The 24,177-nt window shown below is 52.0% G+C and overlaps 1 protein-coding gene across 1 annotated transcript; it reads right to left on the bottom strand.

Annotated features, from left to right (window-relative positions):
• Positions 1-415: 415 nt before the first annotated feature.
• On the bottom strand, positions 416-21,799 carry TMEM72 (transmembrane protein 72; the record flags this gene model as incomplete). Its single annotated transcript, XM_079900464.1, has 5 exons — positions 416-894; positions 2,304-2,443; positions 4,040-4,111; positions 7,779-7,845; positions 21,730-21,799. The coding sequence occupies 5 exons, from the start codon at positions 21,797-21,799 to the stop codon at positions 416-418; spliced, it is 828 nt and encodes a 275-aa protein (XP_079756590.1).
• Between the last annotated feature and the right edge of the window lie 2,378 nt (positions 21,800-24,177).

Raw genomic sequence — 24,177 nt, 5'->3', positions numbered from 1 at the left:
ACATCAGAGATGAGATGGGCCGTGAGTCCTTGCTGAGTGCTGGGACCTGTGTCAGGAGCAAGAGAAGCCCCAGGGCTTCTGGACTGACGCAGCCTTGTGTGAAGTGGGAATGATGTTCTCCTTCGGGGAAAGCACAAGGATTTCTCCACTCCATGTCTGGGAGAGAGAAACTTGTGAGGGTTCGAGGCAGTGCGAGCTTCTTTGGAGCCACCCTCAAGGTCTCCGCAGGACCTGTCGTGTCGCTCGATGGTCCCAGAGGCCCAGCTACCGTGGGGATGTCTGGTCAGCCATTGAAGAACTGACCTGTGAAGACCCCGAGCTACCCGCAGGGCCCCTGGACATCAGGAAATTCCAGGCAGGGCTGTCTATCTATACAGACCCCTTGCTGAGCATCCCCCAGCCTGGAACAAGCAGCTCAGAAGAGGCTGGTGCCCGCGAGGGAAGATAGGAAGAGTGGGGCCTCGGGGGGAGGGATGATGGGGGCGGTATCAGAGGTGACCTCCTCTGGCTCGCTGTCTCCATCGTTCAGGTCTTCGGCCAGGTCCGGGATCATTCTGACCGTACTGTCCTCAAAGTGCACCTGCTTCTTCTTGGCCAGTGGGTCAGCTGGCTCCAGAGTCAGCTCCGTCAGGGCATCTGGGTGCTGGAGGGCGTTGGGCTTCCTGGTCCCTTTCAGGATGCTCTTCATGTGGATGAAGAGGGAGCCAGGCCCCTCCTTGAGGGCCCCATGGAAGGTGTACGTTTGCTCGGTGTCCCCAGAGCCGGTGGTGCTCACGGCGCTGCCAGAGGGGTCCGTGTACTGCTCTGGGGGGGCCAGCACCTCTGCGGCAGCTTTTCTCTTTTTCCGCTTGCTCAGCAGGAAGTAGGCCAGGCCAGTGATGATGAGCATAGAGCCTGGAAGAGATCTGGGAGGTCAGGATGCTGGACGAGTCCTGGAGAAAAGCCAGAGGCTGTCCACGCCCACCGTCCCAGAGGGCCACTGCGGCACGCCTGTGTGGCCACACTCAGGTCCCCAGTGCTGCAGCCCTTACGCCTGACTTGTCCTCAGAGACCCACATCAGACCCGTGTGGCAGGCCTGATGCCTGGCTGGGGGATGTCAGCGGGGCCAGTGCTGTGCTGAGGCCCTCACCCTGACAGTTAGCCAGGAGACCCTGTGCCCCAGGCCCCCTTCTTGCTGACAGCCGATCCTGGTGCTGCCCGCCTGTCCTCCCATCACCACGCTCAGCCCCCCTCTCAGGGGTGGCTTGTTGGGGCTGGACCTGCAAAGCTTTCGACACACCTGGACTCTATGTTGGATACTGGGCCCAGCTGCTGAACTGGGCTTCCCTCCATTCCCAGGAGTGGGGAGATCCTGCTTTACCGCCTGCTGCCCTATAAACATGGAGGAAATGGCAAATCCCTGTGGGTACAGCTGGCACAGTGTTGGCTCCCCTCCTGGCCCCTCATGCAGCCTCCAGGCCAGAGGTCCCTCTGTCTTCCAGAGGAAGGGGTGAAGGTGGCTGTCCCGCCTGCCAGGGCCAGGGCCTCCCATGCATCTCACGCTCTCTAAGGAGTGGGGGGCCGTGGCTCGCTGTGGCCTCGGCAGAGCCGAGTCCTGCTCAGGAGTGAAGGCTGCACGGGGTGTCCCTGAGAGGCCACGACAGGTACTTTAAGAGAAACAGCAGGAAGGAAGAGGAGGCTCCACCTTTCCACCTCATCTCCAAGGGCGGTCTGCTTCCTGGCACTTTTAGATGGGTTGTGAGGAGGGGTGCAGTTTTCACAGCTAAGGAGGAGGGAGAAGGGTCCTAGCAGAAAAAATCATTGTCAAAGCCCAGGAGGTGGAAGCATCAAGTGCTGGCTTCTGAGATCAGAACCTGGGCTGACGAGCAGGGCGAATGGGGTGGGAGAAGAAGACGGAGTTGCAAGGGTCTTTGGGGATCCCATTTGGTGTGCCTTTCAAACCAGGCTGAGGAGTTTGGACTTGAAGGGGTAGGTGCTAAGGAGGCACAGAAGGGTTTGGATGGAGAAGTGACTATCTTGCTCCCTCTGAAAGTTCAGACCGCACACAAGCATTGGAGAAAAGGTCAGTTCGCTCTTGTGGGTAGAGCCTCTGGACGCCTATAGGAAAGGTGCACTTCTTGGGACTTTCCTACCACTTGATCAGTTCCTCATCCCTATGCTCTATGCTAGAAAGGGCAGAGGGGCTAGTGGGGCCCTGGGGCCAGCATCACTGCAGGTCCATGAGAGCGGGATGCAGCCCCTTCTGCTCAGAGCCTACCTGCAGTGGGGGCTGCCTGCCTCCACTACCTCCTGGAGCTCCTACCTGGGATGGTCACGTGCCAGACCAGGACAGGGTGGAGGAAGCAGGCCACAGAGAGCAGCATGTAGGCCAGGAACCTCTGGAAGCAGCCCAGCCAGTGGGCCTTCTCCCTTGCTCTGTAGGCCAGGGACCCTGGCTGACACCTGGGGGGAGGAAGTCCAGGATTGGCAGGGAGTAGGCAGCGACCCAGGAAAGCCCCAGCAATATATAAAGCCATCAGAGTCTGGGATTGGGTCCTATTATGACCACGTTCCCTGCAGTGGCCTCTGATTGAACACCCCCAGGGGCTGAAGACCTCACTGTGGGTTCCACAGTTAGGGGCCTTGCCTGAGCCTTTCCAGAGGGTCTCCAGCAATTTTGTGAAATGCAGCCCAGACATGCGTGTTTGGCCCAGGGGGGAGGAAGGTAAATGCTCTCAGGATGCTGCAAAGGCAGTGGGGAGAAGAGTAGGAGACTCAGGGGCACACTGGGAAGTCCACAGTGCAGTGCAGAAAGTGTGCAGTACAGGAGACACCTGGCTGGGACAGTTGTAAGGGTTGTGCACTGCACAAAGGGCCTGGCCACATGGGTGAGAGGGCTGGAATCCAGCTGCACCCTACTCAAAGGAGCCTTGGCTAGGCATGAGATGGCATTGTCCCAAGGGGGCTTCTCTGTTAACTGACATGCAAGGACCACACGTGGGCCTGGCAGAGGCCTGATGCTGGGCAGTTTTCCTTAGGGGAGCTATCTCCAGGCTGCAAAGGAGGAAAGTGTTTGCCTTTAGGTCCATCTCCTTCATCCTCTGAATTGGCTTGGAGCGGGGCTCTGCACACCACCTCCTGCCCAGTCTGGCTTTGGGGGAGTGGTGTGGGCTGGCGGATGACGTGTTGGACCAGAGCACAGCCCTCCTCCCACATTCTGCGGCCATGGCTCATTGGTGCCCTCTGGTGGTCATTATTTTGTAACAAACCCTGGCTGGGAGTGGAGGGACTCCAGAGACGGTAAACTGCCCCTTCAGGCCGGGGGCACCTCCCTGCCCTGCCCTGAGAAATTGCAAAGGTCCTTTAGCAGTGACATTCAGCAGAAATGGGGGAGGCCTGCTGCCTCAGGGCGGCCTTGCACGATGCCAGGACAGCTGGATTTGAAGCCTGGCTTTTTAGCTGACCACCTAGAGACCCAACTGTCTAGATTCTGAGAACTGTGGCCAGGGGTCAGTCCTTGGCCACCCTGATGACAGCTTCCATGAACGGAGCATGACTGGGCAGAGGTATAGGCCTCTGTGGCCATGTGGTTTCCCAAGATTCTGAAAAATCTGCATTCCTGCCTCACAAACGGGCATGGAGGCAGGCCCTGACTTGTCCCTGGGTCCCAGCAGGAGGCAGAGTCAGTTCTCAAACCCAGCTCTGGCTGCTCCAAGCTGGCTTTCCGCGAGGTACTCGCCCCGTGGTAGATGACTCAGACGGGGGGTACAGTGACTGGTTGAGGATGGGGATGGACTCTGTCGGGGGACTCTGGGGGGGGGTCAGGCCCTGAATGGATGAGTCAGTCCGCTCCCTGGTTGTGAGAAGGGAAAAGGGGACCATTGAGCTCCACGAACCTGAGCCCATGTCCAGGCTGGGGCTCGCGGCAGGGTCGGGAGGGAACCTGTCCGTGGCTGCTTCGGGAGCAGAACATCTACCGGGTCGTGGTCTCGTGGGTGGAGGCATCTGGGAGTGTCTGGGGCTGGGGGTGGGAGTGGGGCCGCTCTGGAGGCTACTTACTGGAAGCAGATGGCCAGCAGCTGAGCCACGAAGTAGGCCCCTTCACTCACGGAGACGGCGGCTCCTGTAAACCTGTGGCGGAGGCAGGTGAGGGAGGCCGGGTACCCTCTGACCCTCCCTTCACTTCCCTCGGCTGTCTTCTCCCAGCGCCTTGGCCTCCTGGGCCTCTGTGTAGCCGAACAACTGACCAGGAGTTTCTTGACCTAATCTTGTCACCCAGTCAACATGCACCAGAAGCTGCCTGGACGCCAGGGCCTGTGCTGGGTTGGGCTGGGCCGGGGCCCAGAGATAGAAGAGGGAGCTGCAGGCCAGCAGGGGAGACAAACTTGTCCACTACACTGTTGCTTGGACACCGGCAGGCACATCCTTCTACCCAGTGTCGCCAGGGCTGACACCGACTGCTGGTTGTCTGAGCCTTAAAGCTGGGTCCCTTGCCTGCTCATCATCCAAACAGTCACCAGCAGGGGCTGACTGTGTTCCTTAGACAGCCTGAGAATCACTCCCATTCTTTCTGGTCTCACCTGTACTGAATTGGACACTGCCCCCTGAATCCTTATACCAACTTCCCCTTTTGGCTTCCCTGACTCCCTGACCCTCACCTCCTGGCCTCTGTTCCTCCAATCTATCACCATCAAGCTGCCCGAGGGCTCCTTCTGAATCTGATATTCCTCCGCATCCAGACTTCTTCAAAGGCTCCTCTGCTTCAAGTGTGGTCTGGGGATCCTGCAGTCAGAATCTCCTGGAGATTCCTGGGCCAGCCCCAGACTGTATATATCAGAATCTTTGGAGGGGAACTTACATTTTTTATTGGAGGGTCTTACTGGCCTATAGAAATGAAATTTCTTAGCACGCCTTTGAAAGCCCTACATGAAGCTGTTAGGTGCCACATGGCCTTTGCACAGGCTAGTGCCTCTTGGAGGTCTCCCCCTTTCTTCTCTTGTCCGTTTGACAATGTTAGTTATTTCTCTCTTTCTCCCTCTGACCATTTAGTACTTAATCCCTACCTTCTCCCACTTTCTCTGTGCCTCCCAGTATCTGCCTAGCTCTTTCTCCTCAGCTTTTAAATGGTAATAATTAATTTACATAATGAATATATGGCGTACATTTCTAAGGGCTTTACAAATACCAATTCATTTAATGATTTTTGTTAAATCACTGTGATTACCCTCAGTTTACAGCTGGGGAAACTGAGGCACAGGAAGGTCAAGCCCCTTGCTTATGGTCACATAGCTGATCAGTAGTGGGCCAAGATTCGAACCCAGCACTCAGACTGCAGAGCCTGTATGCCTACCAAGCGCACCAGAGCATGTGTTTTTTTTTTTTTTTTGCGGTACGCGGGCCTCTCATTGTTGTGGCCTCTCCCGTTGCGGAGCACAGGCTCCAGACACACAGGCTCAGCGGCCATGGCTCATGGGCCCAGCCGCTCCGCGGCATGTGGGATCTTCCCGGACCGGGGCACGAACCCGTGTCCCCTGCATCGGCAGGCGGACTCTCAACCACTGCGCCACCAGGGAAGCCCCAGAGCATGTGCTCTGATAAACAAGTGACATTGCCTTTTTCTATGTCCTGGAGCAGAGGGGGAAACTGAGGCTTTGGGAATAGAGTGGCTCATTCAGACTTCCCAACTGGTGCTACAGAGGCTGTGCCTCTTGAGGCCAGGGATGCTGGGCCACTCAGATGAGGCAGTGAATCCAAGCAGGGAGCCCTGCCCTTGTAGCAACATCCTACACACGAAGGCCTCTGCTCAGGGTTCCATGCTACCCATGTGCACCCTTCAGCCACCGTTTGTGGGTAAGTGTGAGGAAGGTGCTGAGGGGCCTCTTTGGAAGGAGGAAGACAGGAGGCAGCAGGGGTAGAGGAGAAGTGGAGAAAAGCCCGGAGAAAACCAATGACAGGTCCGCTCCTACTGGTGCCTACTCGCGGCCATGGCCCCTGCTTGGCCCTGGGGACACAGAGCAGGAAGTGACAGTCTTATGGGGAGATGCTCCAGTAGACGGAGAGAACACAGTGGCAGGACTCTGAGATCTGCAGGGGTGGGGGAGATTGTGAGTATGGGAGGAGGATAAGTGGAAGAAGGAGTGAAAAGAGGAGGGAGGGACATTTGGGCCTTTGGGTGTCCCTTGCGGAGTGAGTGGGGTGTGAGTAGCAGGAGGGATGGGCCAGGTGGGCAATGGGTGCCCATCCCAAGGGGTAAGAGCAGGGCATGGGTGGAGAACATAGACTAGTTTACAGTAAGGGGCAAGGGTCTTGAGGGTGGAAGAAACATCGTCTAGGACTGGACCACAGAGTGACCAGATGGGCACAGTGTCCCCTCAGCACAGGGACGGAGCAGTCAGGAAGAGGCAGGGTTCTGGGTAGAAAACAGTCTGCATTAACCAGCCATTATCCGTAGGATAATACCCTCCACCTCTTACCCGAAGTGGATGTTTGTGGGTGAACTAGGCAGCCATGTGGAGAGGAGGAAGGCCCGCCCTGCTTCTGGATTCGAGGCAGACAGTGCACCGTGGCCAGGCACAGGCTCAGTAAGATGTGGAGGCCCTTCGGAGCAAGGAGAAGCCCCTTCCAGCCAGCAGGGGCTCCAGGCTCGGGGAGGCTTCCCAGGGTGAAATGCAGGGAGGAATGACAGGCTTTGGGAATGCCGGAGTGGCTGGGAAGGCACTCGTGTACTTTACAGGATGGAGCAATGGCTTAGAGGGGAGGTGATGTGGGTGAGTTTGAGAAGAAGACAGAAGCTCCTGGGGTGTAAGTTGAGTGACAAGAAATAAGGTGGAGGCCAGAAGATGGCAAAGGAGTGTGGGCTGGAGGCTCTGGGATCCCTTGAAGGTGGACAGAGGGACCAGGTTTCTAGGTGGCAGTGTGGAGATGGGCCAGAAGGGTGGAACGGAGTTGTGATCCATGTAGCAAACCAAAGAGGCTCCCTGGGGCAGGAGGGCTCCTTAGGACATAGACCAGGCCACCGTGATGAGGGTGGGTATGGAGGGGAGGAGTTGGGGGCCAGAGGATGCAGCCTGGTGACCCTGCAGGCAGGCCAAGGCTCCCTTAGGATGGAGCTGCTGAGAAGCTGGGCTGTAGAGCCCGCAGGGACCCCAGGCTCTCCTCATCCCTCTGGGATACCACTGCACAGCGATCTTTTTCCCACTAGGGGGCGTCTGTAGAGGCAGCTGGCAGAGGAGAAAGGACAGAGGCTGAGACACTGAAGGGACCCAGGTGGATGAATCTGGGCCCTGCTGTTCATGGGCTTGGTGATGTGGGCTGAGCTGCTTACTCCCTCTGAATTTTTTTTTGTTTTTAATCTGCAAAACGGACTATATGCACTTCTTCTGTAATGCTGTCAAAGGTAAAGGACATAAGGTAAATAAAACATTTAACTGTGCTTGGCGTGTAGAGGAGCTCAAATAGATAGTCCTTTGAACTGATTCCCCAATCTTTAAAACAAGAGCTTGGTTATTGTTTTCTGAATAAAGACATGATTGAAGAGATGGATGGATGGATAGATGTATGGATGGATGGGTGGGTGGATGGATGGATGGGATGCTAGTTGGTTGATTTACAAGATGATCTGGCTAAAGTCCTTCCCAACAAAGGGATATTCCAGAAGCCACCTCTACTCCTTTCACCTTTGGGACGGAATGGAGCTCATGTGGGATGGGGGGATGCTGTGGGTGAGTCTCAGCAGATGGACTTGGGGTGAGCTGGAACAGAACATACAGGCAGGGAGGGCACATGCACACATACTCACAGCAGATAGAAAGCCAGGCTTTTAAACTGTCCCTGGAGGAAGGTCTCAGTGCCCACGCCGATCAACACTAAGGGGAGAAGAAGAGGAGGGAAGAGTGGGCCCAGGTGCTCCAGCCACGGCACTGCCTTGTGCAGGCTCCTTGGACATGGAGTGAGCCCTCTCCTGGGGATTGGGCACCAGGGTAGGCTCCTCTCCATGTGACACAGGGAGCTGTAGCTGGGAAGGTGCAAGGGAGCAAGGAGCCTTCAGGATTGGTCTCTGGAAACCAGAGGGGTTTCATGCAGCACCCCAGAGGCCTTTTAATCCAGTCTTCCCAGAGCAGATGCCTGTCCTCTGTCCACATTGGTCATGCTGCCACCCCTTTAGTGCCCCTGAAACAGCCCACACTGACAGGCCACCAAGCCCTGGGCTCCACCGGTGTCCTCCACATGCAGCGGCTTCAAGGGCCCTTACCATCCTGTAGGCCCATGTGGGCTGTGTTTCTGGGCCCTAGAGCTTGGCCATGGGACCTGCCCCCACCTGTGTTCCCTTTGCCCAGATCAGGGTTCTTGCTCTTTCCGTGCCCTCGTTTTCACTTGCTGGCTTGGCGGCTGCATCACGCACTCCTGGTTCATCACTTCGGACCCCGGGCGGATTAAGCCCCTGGGGTTTTGCTGGGACACGAGATGCGGCTCAGCCTCATCTTTCCGCCCGTCTCTTCCTGGCAGTTGGTGTCTGTGCTCAAATACCTGACCTTGCATTTGTACGTGTAAATCCACCTTGGACCCACGTGTGTGGACTTGCTGGGTCCTGGCTGTCTCCTGACTCTCAGGGCTTCACTCAACCAGCCGCAGCCCTGACCCATCCGCCCGCTGATGGAAACGCTCCACGGACAGCACGCAGATGTTCCTCCCGCCGTGGTGACCCACCCCTCAGACCTCTTTCTGGCCCTAACTGATTACAGCCCACGCACCCTACGTTTCTCCCTCTGGGCTCTGACGACCCACGCTGGTATTTGCCGAACAGTGACTTTAGCTCGTCTGCCTCCCAGAGAGTCAAAGATGGCGGGACTGAGCTTCTGTTCTCGGCTGCCCGTGTGTGGCCCGTCATCTCTGCCGCGCGGGGGGCTGCTTCCCCGGGCCTGATGCCTCCTCTTTGCCCTGGCGGATTCTCTGTATAAGCACCCATGCTCAGGTGGCCGGAGCCCTTTGCCCACTGCGGAAATGCTGTCTCCTGAAATGCAGGGTGGAGCCGTTCACTCAGGTGCCAGCACCTCCTCCCCTCCTTTCGTGGGGGGATGCGGAAGTACTTCAGGGAGAAGGGGACAGAGCTCTTCCATCGAGGAAGGGGGTGCCTATGTATTCTTAGCGATGGGGGTTCCAGCGCTCCCCGTGCTTATGGGCCAGGGCGGTGGAGGACACTGTCCTCTCCAGGTCCCAGCCACTTGCTGGCTTGTCCCAGGTGAGGAGTCAGGGATGCCACACAGCCTCACTCCCCTCTGCAGTGTTAATGTGACCGGTAGAGCACTCAGTGGCTGATACACAACGGTCACACGCGTCCTGGTTCCTCACAGCAGCCCCGCAGCACAGGGAGTTCTATACTCCCCATTTCATAGGGACGGAAATGAGGCTCAGTTACCTTGTATAGTTCCCCCAAGGACACATCTAGAAAACAAAGGACCGATAGAGCAAACTTGAGCCTTCTGGCTCCAGGCGATGGGCCATTTCCTGGTTTCCACTGTCGACCTGTGTGTGTGTGTGTGTGTGTGTGTGTGTGTATGTGTGTGTGTGTGTTATGCAGGCAAATATTCATGTATTTAGTTTTCACTGTGTCTCCTGTCCTGTTCTCAGCACTAAGTATTTATTAACTTATGTAATCATCATAGCAGTCCTAGTACTGTTACCCTCACTTTACAGAAGAGGAAACTGAGGCACAGGGAGTATAAGTAAAACAAAGAAACAAACAAACCAATCATGGATGCCTAGGTCGGGTCCTGCATTTCGGTCTCCCATTTGCCAGTTAATAGCTGAGCCAATCTCTCTGAGGATTCAGTAAATTAATTAATGCCAAGCACATCACCGGTGCTCAGTGAAATCACCAATCTTTTGTACAAGAATCCAGTCCAGCCGGGGGAAGTGTCTTCCCACCCAGGGCCCGGGGAAGGGGTCTTCTGCTCAAAGCTGTTGCTTGTGATTGTTCACTTCTGGGGCGAGGCAGGACCTTCATCCACCTCATAATCTTTGTAGATTTGCATGGGATTCTGGCGATGACCAGCAGATGGCAAGAAGGGGTCTTGGGAACTCAGCCCCTTTTCCTGATTTGCACCCCTTTGGCATATGGAATGCTATTTTGACGTCTTTTGATGGAAACAGAGGGTCAATAGTCAAAGGGGCATTTCAGGAACACTCTAGAAGCAGTTTGCAGTTAAAAAATGAGAATAACAATAGGGAAAAGAGAGAGCTGGGTTGAAATCCAGTTCTGTGTGGGTAACGGTGGATAAGTACTTAATTCATCTGAGCTGGGTTTACCATCTGTGGAATGGGGAGAATTCGTTGTATCTCCTGGAGTTGTTGCTTGGATTGGAGAAAAAAAACAGGTCTGAAAACCTGGGATTTGTGTTCATAGATGTCATGTGGCCCATACACACAAGTTCCTTCCTCCCTCTACCTCTGGCCCGGGCAGCTTTCCCAGCCTCCAGGTAGCCCATTTTGCATCAAGGAAAGTGGGGTCACTCTTCCAAAAGCTCTCAACCAACAGTAAACATGCTGGATTCTGCAAGCCCAGGGATAGAGATATGCCCTTTGGTAGGGGGAGGAGGGCAAGGGGGTGAAGTCAGAGACATGACCCCTCAGGCCAGGAGATCTGTAGGGGGTTCTCATGGGAGGCCATAAGTCCCTTTGACACTGGGGCCAAAGGGTCCCCCACTGGATCCTCCCAGTTCTGGGGCTCATGCTCTCAGAGGCAGACCATGTGAGGTTGAGGCAATGCTTCTGTCCCCCTCATCCGTCTGTCTGCTTGTGGCCTCGACCCAGCTTCTGCCCGCAGCTGCCTGCCCAGGCTCCGTGGTGTCTCCTGACAGCTATTCCTAGACTGTGCTTCCATCTCGTCTTCTGCGGTTTCACAGGGCTCTAGCTCTGAGCAAAATGGGCCAACCTACAACAGCCACTCACCCCAACAAATGATGCTGTGGCCCTTGCCCTGAGCTGGACCCGGGGACAGAGGAGATGAGATTGAGAATGGAGATGGGGGACAAATGCCATACATGTCCCCAGAATCAGGGCTTCATTATAACAACTTCTCCATAAGAAAGAATTGCCCCAGAAGAGCCTTGATCCTGGGCGGCGTTGTTCTTTGTGCCACGGGGGGTGCAGGTGCTGGGCGGAGCCACCTGTGCTGCTTTTGCACCCCCACGGAGGGGCCTCAGACTCCTTCCATCCCTCCCTGTTGTCTGTCCCTTAGGATCACGTTGCCCCTCATCCCAACCCAACAGACTCATATTACAAGCCCACCCTGGCAGAGTCTGGCCCACCCCTCCATCTCACTTCCCCTCCCTGTCTCCAGGGAGGCATCTTTTCTGGCGTTTGGTTAGAAACCAGCATCTGCGGACAAGCCTGTCCTCTGCGTCTTATTCCCTGGCCTCTAGTTTCTTTCCCTCCTGTCTGGGCCGAGTCCAAGCACAGCACAGTAGTTTCTTCTCCCAGAGACCAGGACTTTCTTCTGAGCTGCCTTCCTGAGCTGTTGGTTATAGTTCAGACTTAGCAGGGATCAGAGATTCTGGACCTGTGGTGCAGGCCTGGGCCAGGCACACACCGGAGCATCTTTCGGGCATCCTGAGGCTCTGGTCCAGAGTGTGGGTCAATGAAAGCTATGGGCGTGCAGTGCTGTGACAGAGAACATGCGGCTTGATCAGAAAAGCAGAGTCCTGGCTCCTCAAGCAAACGATAACTCCCTTCCTTGCTTCCTATTCCAGAAAAATGGGGATGATACAACACGCATAACTGACTAGGAGCCTCAGGCTTAGTAAATTATAGAGAGTTGTGCGAATGTAGATGGTGGCTAATGGAGTTATTAGGAGAGGCAGGTTGTTCCCATCAGTAGTCTCAGGGGAAGGGGAGGGTTTATTCTTATCCTTTCCTTCTGTTAATACATGTTTTTATTGTGGCTCAAGAGCTCTTCTCTATGTATTGATGTTGTTCATTGATTTTCCTGTCTCGGGTCCCTTCTGCAGGCCTGATTGATACAAGTGGCCCAAAGCCCCATCTCCCGGTACATCTCATGTGTTAAGCCCCTCTGTGCAGCCTGCTAAGGGCCTGTGTGCTCCTGAGGATGGGGCCTGTCTGTGGTACTAATGGCTAAAGGGCTATCTCCAAGGCTTCTGGCCTCGTGCTACCTTTGCCTCAGGGCCGATGTCATGGTTGGCTGTAGCTTATCTGTTCTGACTCCATCACTGGGTTGAGTTTTGACACCTGTCTTGCATTCAGTGCAGTGTCCTGGTGGCAACATAGGACACTTCACAGAGGTCACTAGAGGCCACGCTAACTGGCTTTCCATGCCAGGCAGTGGTCTTGGCCCTGGATGACTGGGGAGCTGGGTGAGTATGTCATATTCACTGCTGCTAAGGGCACCTCATAACTCCCCACGTCGTATTTATTGCTTTTCTTCATCCTCAGCTATGGCATATCTCCTACTGGTCTTAGTGTCTGTAGGGACATCTCAGGTAGGGACACACTGATCTGATGACAATGGCTGGGGATGGTTCAAAGGGGGTCACAGCTGACTGTAGACGCGAAGGCTAGGTTTGCACCGTTTCTAAGAACACAGAGATGTTGGAACTAGTTGCTAAGAATCCAATGAGACAATAAAGTAGTAGCTGCAGGTTTCTTAACTCAGGAGAAGTTGTGGCAGATGCTAAGCCTGGCAGGGAAGTTTACCAGTGTGTTGAGAGCCATTCAGGGGACACCTATGCGCCAGGGTTCAGAGACACTATGAGAAAAGGCCAAGATTTTATAGAAGAAAATTCTAGATATTCAGTTAGAAGAGAATTTAGAGTATAGGGTGGCCCTCAGTGCCCTCCAACCCACTCACAAGCCTGCTTAGGGAGAATTTCCTGAAGGTGAGAGAGTCCTCATTCTCTACTGGATTCTCTACTATCGACTATAGTAGACCATCCAAGAGGACTATTTTGTTTGGCCTTGTAGATTGGCCAAAGTGCCTGTGGTAGATTGCAATGATGGCCCTGCAAGCCTTCACCCCCTTGGTATCCACACCCTTTGTTATATGACTTTGCAGTCCCTTGCACTGAAGAGAAGTCTGTTTCCCCTTCCCTTGAATCTGGGCTCAGCAATGTGACTTGCTTTGGACAACAGGATGTTATCAGGTACCAGGCAAGCACAGATGGGAAACGGGCTTGTGAACTGGACCTGCTTTCTCATGCCTCTGCCATTATCATGGGCACATGGCCAGGCCAGCCTGCTGGAGCACAAGGGACCTTATCATCCCAGCCAAGGCCAGTCTAGACAAACCAACAGCTGTCTGACCCTCAGATAGGTGAGTACACCCAGCCTACGTTAGCAGAGATGCCTAACCTACTCGCCCAGATGTGTGAATGATAAAAGCTTATTACTCTATGCCACTAAGGTTTTGCAGTTGTTACACAGCATTATTCTGGCAATAGATAACTGACACATCCACTATTAAAAACAGCTTTATTGAGGTATAATTGACATGCAACAAACTGCACATATTTAAAATGTGCAATTTGGTAAGTATTGACATGTGTGTATACCAGGGAAACCATCACTCCAGTCAAGATAGTGAACATATTTATCACCCCAAAAGTTTCCTTATATCCTTGTAATCTTACCTTCCAATGCTTCCGTCCACTCCCAGGGAAACACTATCTATTTAGATAATAATATAGCTTTTCGTTTTTAGTTGTTAATATGGTCAATTACATAAATTGATTTTGGAATATTAAAGCAACCTTACATTTCTGGGATAAACTGTACTTGGTTATGTATATTATATTTTTATATATTTTAATTTGATTTGTCAGAACTTTTAGAATTTTTACATTTATGTTGATGAGGGGTATTAGTCTATAGTTTTCTTTTCTCATCATGCCTTTTTCTAGTTTTGGTATCACTATAATGATAGTTCATAGAATGACTTGAGAAGTACTCCCTCCTTTTCAAGTTTCTGGAAAGGATGTGTAGCATAGATATTATTTCTTCCTTCAAGGTTATAAAATTCAAGGTTATGAAACCATCTGGGCGAATACACCACCTTTTGCTGATGACATCGTTTACGTGGAGGGACTCTGCAGACCTTTGCTGATGCCATCGAGGATATTGACCCTCAGGCAGAACAGCATCCTTCTTGCAGAGACCCACAAGGGGAAATTTCTTCTAGGTCTTGATTTCAGGTCACAGTATTTGGCTGAAGTATTTGATTCTTATTCTTTCTTGCATTTAAAGAGAATGTATCTGCTCACTCCTCCACATGCAGCTTTCCCGGCACTAGAAAACAATGACCGTGCCTCCAAATGGTCTCTCTCCATGCTACACATACCATGTTTCTTTCTTTCTTTTTTTTTTTTATTGGAGTATAGTTGCTTTACAATATCGTGTTAGTGTATACTGTACAGCAAAGTGAATCAGCTATATGTGTACATATAAGCCCTCTTTTTTGGATTTCCTTCTTATTTAGGTCACCACAGAGCACTGAGTAGAGTTCCCTGTGTTATACAGTAGGTTCTCATTAGCAATCTATTTTATACATAGTATCAAGAGTGTATATATGTCAATCCCAATCTTCCAATTCTTCCCACTCCCTCTCCTTTTCCCCCTTGGTATCCATACGTTTGTTCTCCACATCTGTGTCTCTATTTCTGCTTTGTAAATGAGACCATCTATACCCATTTTTTTCAGATTCCACATATATGCGTTAATATACGGTATTTGTTTTTCTCTTTCTGACTTACTTCACTCTGTATGACAGTCTCTAGGTCCATCCATGTCTCTACATGTTTCTTTACCCGACCTTTACCTAGCCTATGGCAAGCTAGGAAGGCTCAGGGGAAAGCCCCAGGAGGGCTCCATCTCCCCAGCATCAGCCATTTGTTCCTGACTACATTCTTTTTTGATAACAGCCCTCTTCAGATGGTTGCACAGAGCTAAAGAAAAATCTTAAAAGAACTGTCAGCTCATGAAGAATAAAATGAGGCTACCATCTTTCTTCTGGTTTCATCACTACATGTGATGCAGAAATAACTAATGTGCTGTGTGATGATCTTAATGACCCAAGCGCAAAATGTGAAGAAAAATGTTACTCAGCGTTAAGACCTTTCATAGTCTAGCCCCTTCCTCCCCTTCCAGCCTCCAGGGTCATATGTTAGCTTGTTCCTTTCCTCTGATCTTTCTTCTTTTTCCATCCTGCAAGAAGGTCTCATTACTCACACTGTGCCATCCCTGTGTCCTGCACGTTCGTCTAAAATTAACCAGCGCTGAGTGAGAATCTAGGTGCCATGAAGTTTGCTGCTTTAGTCATTGTTTCATTGAATGCTCACGTTCCCAGAGCTCAGATGCACTTGTTATTCCCATTTCATAGATGAGAAAACTGACATTTAAAGTGATTAGCTGACACGCCTAGGGTCACACATCTACTAAGTGGTAGAGAAGGACACAAATTCACCCTCTCAAACACTAGGCTGCAGTGTTTGGCGCTGGAATATGTATTGACTAGCTTGTCTCCCTGGTCACCTCATGCGCTCCTCTAGGTTAGAGGTCATACCATCCTAATCTATGTGTCTACATTGCACAAAGTGGGGGCTCAGCCAATGTTTGTCAGATAAATGAATCCTAGGTGGAGATCCAGATTTTTTGTTCTAAATCTAAGAAGGAGGACACAGGCACAAATAAGTAAAGAAAGAAATGCTTGAAGTAAATTATATTATCTTCCAGTGGTAAGAGGGTGGAACTAAGGTGGGGGTATTTCATTTGCCCATTGGGACAATCAGACTGGAAAACAGTCCACATCCACTCACAGGATCTGAAAACAATTCGTTCTTGCCTGGTAATAAACCCACCTGTGGACGTGTTGGAGCGCACGAAGCTTCCTGAGATGGCAGGAGGTGGTCACTGAGATATACATTTAAGAAGGCTGGAAATCAGCAAGGAAGGCCCAAGACGATTGCCTCAGAAGCATTCTCTTTTTTCTTTTGAAAGCTTTGAATGGGGCTAAAGTCAAACAATGCATTTGTTGTACTCTTTAAATAATAATGAGAACATCTGGGTTTAAATGCTTCTTTTATCCTAGACTATATTAATAAGCCTGCATTTGAATGGAATGTGGCAAGGAATGGGGCTGTCAGGAATGTGGCTCTGTCCTTTATGTAGAGAAGAGGTGAAGGGGTCAAAAACCTGGAACAAAGCAAAACTCCTAAGTGATCCCAGGTTGATCGAAAGTAATTGATTTCTGGCAAGCAGGACTTGCTTAAAATGGCTTTGTCTGAAGCCCGGCTCCTGTCCTCATTGGCTGAGTGGTGCCCTTCTCTTGGGAGCTGTGTGCCGACAGCCCTCAGATGTTCCGCTGCATCACTGCCCTGTGAGTGGGCAGACTGGGGCTCCAACACCAGATCTGCTGTTTACTGGCTGTGTAACTTCTCCCAAACTACCTAAACATTCTGAGCCTCAGTTTCCTCATCTGTAAAATGGGATTTAGCTCAGCACTCGACCCTCACAGGTACTGGTAGGGCTGCAGCAAGATAATGGCTTTACAGCAAGTTGTCAGTCATGTACCTCTGGACCCATACATGGAAGGTCCTACTGCGATAATTCCTTCTGGAAATTTGTGCAGATTTGTCTGTCCCCAGATGAGGTCCAGGTGTGGGTTTGGCTGGAGATGGTCGTGGTGGTGCCAGTCAAAGCATGCTTGGCAATCATTCACAGACAGAGAATTAGCAGTTGGATCAAATATCAGTGACTTTACAGCTTTAGAGAACAAACTAGTGTTTACCAGTGGGGAGATGGAAGGGGAGAAGGGCAATATAGGAGTAGGGGGAAAGGAAAAAAAAAGGTTATTATGGGATTATATGAAATCATGTGTGTGAAACTTTTGAAAGTTGTAAAGCACTCTAGAATTTAAAGAAATTTCATTCAATAAGAAAAGATCATATAATATTGCAGATAAGAAGAATATCAGTGTCTTTAGGTTTAGGAAGTGTCTGGTCAGTCCTTCCTTTGCTTCAGTGTAACTATGTCCACTCTCACCATGGCCTCACCTGCCTGAGGCTGTGCATGGTCAGGACTGACCGATGGTGGGGGCACTAGGCTGATAGCGTGGCCTCAGCCAGCCCCTTTGGTACCCTCTGTGCGTCTTGCATTCTGCATCCCATCATTTCGCCAAGACATAGAAAGACACGTCCTTTGGCCTGATTTAGGCGGAAGGCATGCTGATGAAGAGTAGGGTCTCAGGAGTAGATAGTCATCAAAGGAAATCTTGCCTCTTTGCTTCCTGAGTGTGAGACTTTGAACCAGGTACTTCACCAACCAGCCCTCAGTTCCCCCGCAAGTGCAATGGGGACGAGGATGAGTGTGATGGTGCTTCAAAGGGTAGTTATTAAAAAAAAAAAGGTCATGAAGAACCTAGGGGTAAGATGGGAATAAAGACACAGACCTACTGGAGAATGGACTTGAGGATATGGGGAGGGGGAAGGGCAAGCTGGGACGAAGTGAGAGAGTGGCATGGACATATATACACTACCAAACGTAAGGTAGATAGCTAGTGGGAAGCAGCCACATAGCACAGGGAGATCAGCTGGGTGCTTTGTGACCACCTACAGGGGTGGGATAGGGAGGGTGGGAGGGAGGGAGGGAGACGTAAGAGGGAAGAGATATGGGAACATGTGTATATGTATAACTGATTCACTTTGTTGTAAAGCAGAAACTAACACACCACTGTAAAGCAATTATACTCCAATAAAGATGTTAAAAAAATAAAGGGTAGTTATGAGGATGAAACGAAATACTTCATTTAAAACATGTAGCCCTGAGCTAGGGTCATGATAGATACTCAGGTAATAATGTTCACGAGCAGCTGTTACATCAAGAGCAGAGGCTGGAAGAGTGAAAAACGCCCCCGAGAAGCTTGAGTGAGTTTTGCTCTGAGGAAAGTTGAGAGGCCTCCCCACAGGGCCCAGAGACATTTCCTCAGCAGTTCCTCTTTGCGGGAAGCCCAGGCCTGTCCTTGTGCAAGGACACAGCAGTGAGGAGAGGGCTTTCTCTCCAGGGTCAAGGCCCAGGGAAATGAATCTCCTCACCTCCCTCCGTACCCCAGCCCAGATCTGGAGGGCCTTCAAGGTGTAACATCTACCCTGACACAGGGAGCTCTTCCCACCCTCTCTCTGCAGGCTTGGGGCAGGGGCTGAGGACTGGGGAGGAAGTTATGGAGATTCACTCTGGGGGATAAGGAGGAAAGCAGAGGTGCAAAGGGAAGCCAGTCCTGCCTTCCAAGCACAGGATGGGTACCAACCTCGCTGGATAGGCCCCTTTCTAATTTTATGGAGGAAGTGCGCCCTGGGCCTCAGCGCTCCCATCTCAGTTGAAACCCATTTTCCCAGGTGCCCCCCTCCTGACAGTTAATGAGAATGAAACACAGGGTTGAGCCTCCCCTGGGGCCTGAGTCTCTGACTCGGATGTCATGACCCTGTCTTCAGGTGGACACAGTGAGAACCTGCCAGAGGGATGGGCACGTAGGGATCCGGCATGTTTACTGGCAGGTGTGCAGTGCTTCCAGTCTGCTCCAGTGCAGTTCCCCGGTTGTGTCTTTTCTTTGGGTGGTTCCTGGTGCCACATCTCAGCAACAGAGGGACACCCGATGCCTTCCATGGCCAGGCAGGGGATACAAATGAATGACACCAGCCAAGTGTAAGTCAGATAAGGAGGAGTGGGTCTGTGATGACCTGGAAAGCTTACGACTTCAAAGGGAGAGAATTGCCTCATTTTCTAATTTTCAAAACACTTCTGCCCCGGGGGCAATCTGCAAGGCCTGTTTACCCTTCTTTGGCGGTGGCAATGCTCTGTCTGCGCCCACTCATGGTGTGGGGCTGGTCATAGGGGTGGGACAGCAATGACCCCTGGGACCACTGGACATCCTAATGAAGCTTCATTTAAAAGGGCTGAATGGGGAGGAAGAGGTGAGCTGTGCTTCGGCCACAGCCGCTGGGCCTTGCCATCCTGGTGCATGTCCCCAGGTCCTGGCGCCTTTAGAGCTGCTGACAGCCTCAGATCCATCTGCAGAGGGAAAGGGAAACCAGGAAGGGGCTGCTGGATCAGGAGCTGCCTGGTCCCTGCAGGTGACACTCTGGGTGACCTTGGGTCACACGCTTTTCCTAGCTTCTAGGCAACCCACACTCTTCCCCACAGGCAGACCAGGGCTACCTTAGGTCTCCCAGAGTTTCTGCAAAGTGACAGCCTCTGTCTCAAGTCTGATTTCCTCTCTAGCAGCAATGCCCCTATAAATGAGGTCTGGACTTCTTAACAGAGGATTTCAACAAAAAAGAGGCTTAAGAGAATAAGGAATTTGCAAATCTTACACATTGGAAATAGGCCAGCAGTTCAGTGACGCTGAAAGAAACTCGAGAGTTTCCCAAGATGACTAAAGTCCCTCTTTCTAGCTTCCCACCTGCTCCCAGCACTCTAGAAAGCCCAAACACAATTATTGGAAAGCCTGGCCATTAGAAGGCAATATAGTGGCCTATATTTAGCCTGGATCCTATATCAAAATCAAGGGAGAGGACCGTCTTCTGCATTAACAGTGGCCCTCTGCACAGAGATAAGGGCTGTAGTTCAGAGAAGTTTGTGTGTGTAGCGTGTGTGTGTGTGTGTGTGTGTGTGTGTGTGTGTGGCTGTAGACCCTTCCACTGGCTGGGATAAATTGGACTTTTAAACTGTCTGTAGCTAATCCATTAAAAGTTTATATACCTCTTAAAACAGCTTCCCGACAGGAGCCAGGTCTCCCCTCTGGGCAGAGCGTGGCAGGGGGAAGTGTCACTGTGATTTCTGACAGATGAAAGGGGTGCATTTTACATATTTAGAAACCAAGGCATAGAGGAGGGCAGGGTGTAGTCAAGATCAACGGTGGTAGATGAGGACTCAAACCCCAGACACAGACACAGAAACCCTACTGAGGGTTAACTTCCCTTCCCCAGGATGGACATTTAGGGACCTTGGAGCTCATGTAGGTGACAAGGTGGTTCTGATGGAGGCTGGACCTGGCTCCCCTACTCGTTCATTTACTCAGGGCCCTCAGCAGAGCAATTCCAGACCTGTCCTGGTGCCCACTGGATGGGGCTTCCTGCCCTGGGAAGTAGGAGCTCTTTGGGCAGAGTCCTGGCCTTTTTAAAAATCCAGCCATCAGGGCTTCCATGGTGGCACAGTGGTTGAGAGCCCACCTGCCGATGCAGGGGACACGGGTTCGTGCCCCGGTCCAGGAAGATCCCACATGCTGCAGAGTGGCTGGGCCCGTGAGCCATGGCCGCTGAGCCTGCACGTCCGGAGCCTGTGCTCCGCAACGGGAGAGGCCACAACAGTGAGAGGCCTGCGTACCGCAAAAAACAAAACAAAACAAAAAAAACAGCCATCAGGGTTCCAGGGCGGCTATCTCTCTGACCTGTAGCATGACCTTGGGCAAGGTCACTGCCCCTATTTGAACTTAGGTACTCCTTCTTGTAACAGGAGGGGTGGTATTAGACCATTGACTGCAGGCCTCCCTGTGCCAAGTCAGGGCTAATTGCTAGAAGAGCCTACTGGCCAGCATAGCAGTGAAGCTGGCCCTGAACCCAGGGAATGACACAGATCCCCACTGAGCTCTGAAGTATGTCCTGGGGCTTCTCCCAAAAGGTTTACATCCTCAGTTCTACTTAGCTATGCTCAGTTCATGCATCCTCGACTCTCCAAAACACCTGGCTAGCAGACTCAGTTATTTCTATCATAAAGATTAGAAAGCATGATCCCAGAGCGCCCAGGTAGCTCTCCCAATGTCACACATCGGTGAGCAACAGGGCTGGAGTAGGAATCAGCACTGTTTGGGTCTGAGCTGGGAGCCATTTCCCATTTTCCAAGACCCATTCGTAAGATTGTGTGTAATGGTGGGCAAGGACTTGATCGGCAGTCGGTGTCTCTTCTCTGTCCCCAGGGGACAGTGGGGGCCAGAGCCACGGCTCAGAATGCTGCCTGCTCACCTCCCCAACACAGATCCTGGCCACGTGCGGGGCTCGGGCTAGGGTCCGGGTCCGAGCTGGGGAAGTGAGCAGGCAGAGCTCAGGGTCACAGCTGTGCAGGTACTACTGTAACCATCTGTCTTCCCAGCAAGTCGAGCAGCCCCCGGATCAGGCTGGGTGAGGAACAGCAGTCCAGCACGGGGAACCATTTCTCCCCCCAAACCCCCGGTGTTTTAAGGGAAGCCTGGGATCTCTGTGTCCAGCTCTCTAGCTCAGCCTGCCCCGTGTGCTGGGAATTCTCTCTCCATGAAGTGGGGCTGTGGTTCGAAGAAAACAAGATGCACTCCAGTGACCCTTGACTGTGCAGTGAGGCAGCCGATTCTTACATTTGCCCAGCCCTTTACACATTCACCTTCAGCTCCCACCTCCACCTCACAACAGCCCCCAAGGAGGTGGGGCAGACTCTTTCTACTCATTTCACAGATGACGATGCTGAGGGTTCCCAAGGTCACAGGGATGGTGGGTTGCCAAGCAGAGATTCTGTACCAGACCCCTGGATCCCAGCCCCAGGCTCTCTCCACTGCACCTGCTGCTGCCTTGAAGAGCAGTGTTTCTGGGGTTTGGGGAAAGAAAGTGACGAATATGTGGCCAGGTGTTTCTTCCCATCCCTCGCTGGCCGGCTCCCACCCCTTGGACAGTCCTGTCTGCTGTGCCCAGTACACAGAGGACCAAAGCTGAGGGGCGGGGTCCTACCTGCAGCAGTGGTGATGCCCAGGAGACGACAGGTGTATTCCAGCCCCGTCCAGAACACCTGCAGTTTCATGGTGCAGGGTCCCAGAAAGGCAGGCAGCCGAAGCTCTGGCCCGAGATGCTCCAGGTGGCCTGTGTGCAGCGGGAGGCTGTGGCTACCAGCTCCGGGCTCTTGCCAAACCAGTCCAGGCCACCTCAGCCTGGCCGAGGTGTGAATAGGGCTCACTTTCCCAGCTTGCCAGGTGCTCAGCTTAATCATTACCTTGGAAGAATGTCCCCACTGCTCCGCGCAGCCGGGGCCTGGTCTGGAGCTGCTGCGGCCCCAGCGTGGCTGTCTGAGATCAGGCAGATCAGGGCTGGGCTAGAGGCAGCGTGGAGCTGACAATTAACTGTTTCTGGCTGGGAGGGGGGAGCCAGCCAAGGAGTCAGCCCAGGCCGTGCCCTACTGGGTAGCAGAAAGGCGCAGAGAAAGTTGCATCTGGACCTGAGGCCTTCAGGGTCTGAGAGTCAGTGTCTGGAGGGCCCAGTGTACATGCAGGTTTGTGTTTGTGTGTGTATGGGAGAGAGGGATGTGTCTTTAAATCACCAGCAGAAACAACTTTTGAAATGAGTTCCAAGCCTCTATTCTGCTGTATTTAGGTGGATTAGAAAGCTTCCAAGTCTGTGGCAGATTTGGAGTCTGACCAGACATGCTTAGCTCAGGCCCAGTGCCACACACGGACTTTTCTTTATCCCTGACATGCATCCGTGACATGTGATGTGGGAAATTACTATAATCTTTGGGAGGTGAGTTGCTATGTCAACAATTAACTAGGTGACCTTGGGGAAACCCAAAGATATGCGTGAGCCTTAGTAACTTTTGCAGAAAACAAATGAGCAGATTTGGTTGGATTGGTGGTTCTCAAAGCACGTTCTGAGAGCTGCTCCAAGAAGCCTATCCTCTAAAATTGGACAATGGTGGGCTTTTACTAATTCTTACTTTACTAACTGACACAAGGGATTGAATTATAACAAGTTTTAGTTTTCCTCCCAGGCATTTTTCTGGAATTTTTATGCCTCTGGCCATATGGGGTAGACATCAAAAACAACCAAAGGAGGAGAAAAAAATTCCAAACTAAATTCTAATAATAGAAAACTCAGGCATGGTCCATTTTGCTTTTTTCTTTGTTGAGCATGCGTAAGCCCTCATATAATAAATATTCTTTGCCGTTAAATTATTTTAATTTGATTGATGAATTTGATCAAGATTTCATAGTGTTCCAGAAAGACTACTAATTTTCCTGCGTTGCATGAGTTTAAGAACTTCTGTGTTCACGTGATCTTTAAGATCAAGTTTAAAAATGTATGATTTGACGTATGTGTTTATTTCTTTGGTTAGCTGACTGAGTTTAATAGCAGACTATGTTCATCAACTCCAAACTTCCCAATTTCGACAGGTCTTGACACTCTCGCACCTCTCCCCCAATGCTGGTACCTGAGCCTCTGTGACACAGGCTGAATTGCACAGGTGGAGGTGCTGGGGCCTGGGGTCAGCAGCCTGTGGCTCACGTCCTTCAGGCACCTGTTCTTCCTGAGCTCCGTGGGAAGCTCTGGGTGCCCCACAGCACACCTGGCTTCTTCCTTGCTAAAGCAGCTGACTATGCTGTAAACCTGGCCCCTCCGTGCTCAGGAGACACGGTGTCCTTCCAGGCCTTCGTTGGCGGGGTCTGTTCAGCCCGCTGGTCCTGGTTACAGCTTCTCCTTCCTAGCAACTTTGGTTTAGGAATAAGCGTGTAACCCAATTCCGGTCAAAGAGCCTGGAAGGGGCAGGTACTGCTGTGTTGCTGGGAAAGCGTCTCTGACTTTTAACGTGCGGCCCGAGGACGGGCTGCGCTCTCTCCCTTTGGATATGCCGGTGCTATCTGGTGTTGAGGAGATGAGGTGAATGGCATAACCAGCAGTACCGGGCACCCGATGTCCTTACGGAGCTGGCTAAATTCACCTGTTCCTTGCTGGTAAGCCGGTTGACGTAAGCTCCATTTCTCTCCACAGCCTTTCTCTTGGGAAGCTCTTTTTTTGTGCACTGGGCTTAGGTTGGGAGAGACTGAGAACTACAGGGGCTGAGCATTAGGAATGTTCTTCCATCCCTGAGGGTCCCCTTGCTTCACCGGGGTTGCACCCTAAGAGGGATGGAAGAGGAGGGGGTGTAGGGCCTGTCATAAGGGTAAAATGTGGAGGAACCCCAGAGAGGGCCCTTTTTCAAGAAACTGCAAAGAAGACTCTGGCAGAGTTTATGACCCCTCTTACTACGATTCAGTGATCTGTGGAGCTCCACGGGGAAAGGAGAAATCTGGTTGGGTCCGATTAGACCTTTCAGAATTCAGAGAAAATATTGCCAGGAGCCAGGGGCCAGAGACCTTAAAATAGAAGCTGGCTGAGAAGGCAGAGAAGCTCCCAGACATCCAAGTCTGA

The sequence above is a fragment of the Stenella coeruleoalba genome (assembly GCF_951394435.1).
Source record: "Stenella coeruleoalba genome assembly, chromosome: 16".
In the NCBI taxonomy this organism is placed as follows: domain Eukaryota; kingdom Metazoa; phylum Chordata; class Mammalia; order Artiodactyla; family Delphinidae; genus Stenella; species Stenella coeruleoalba.
The sequence above is the reverse complement of the archived record's forward strand: the minus strand, read 5'-3'. Positions and strand labels throughout refer to the sequence as shown.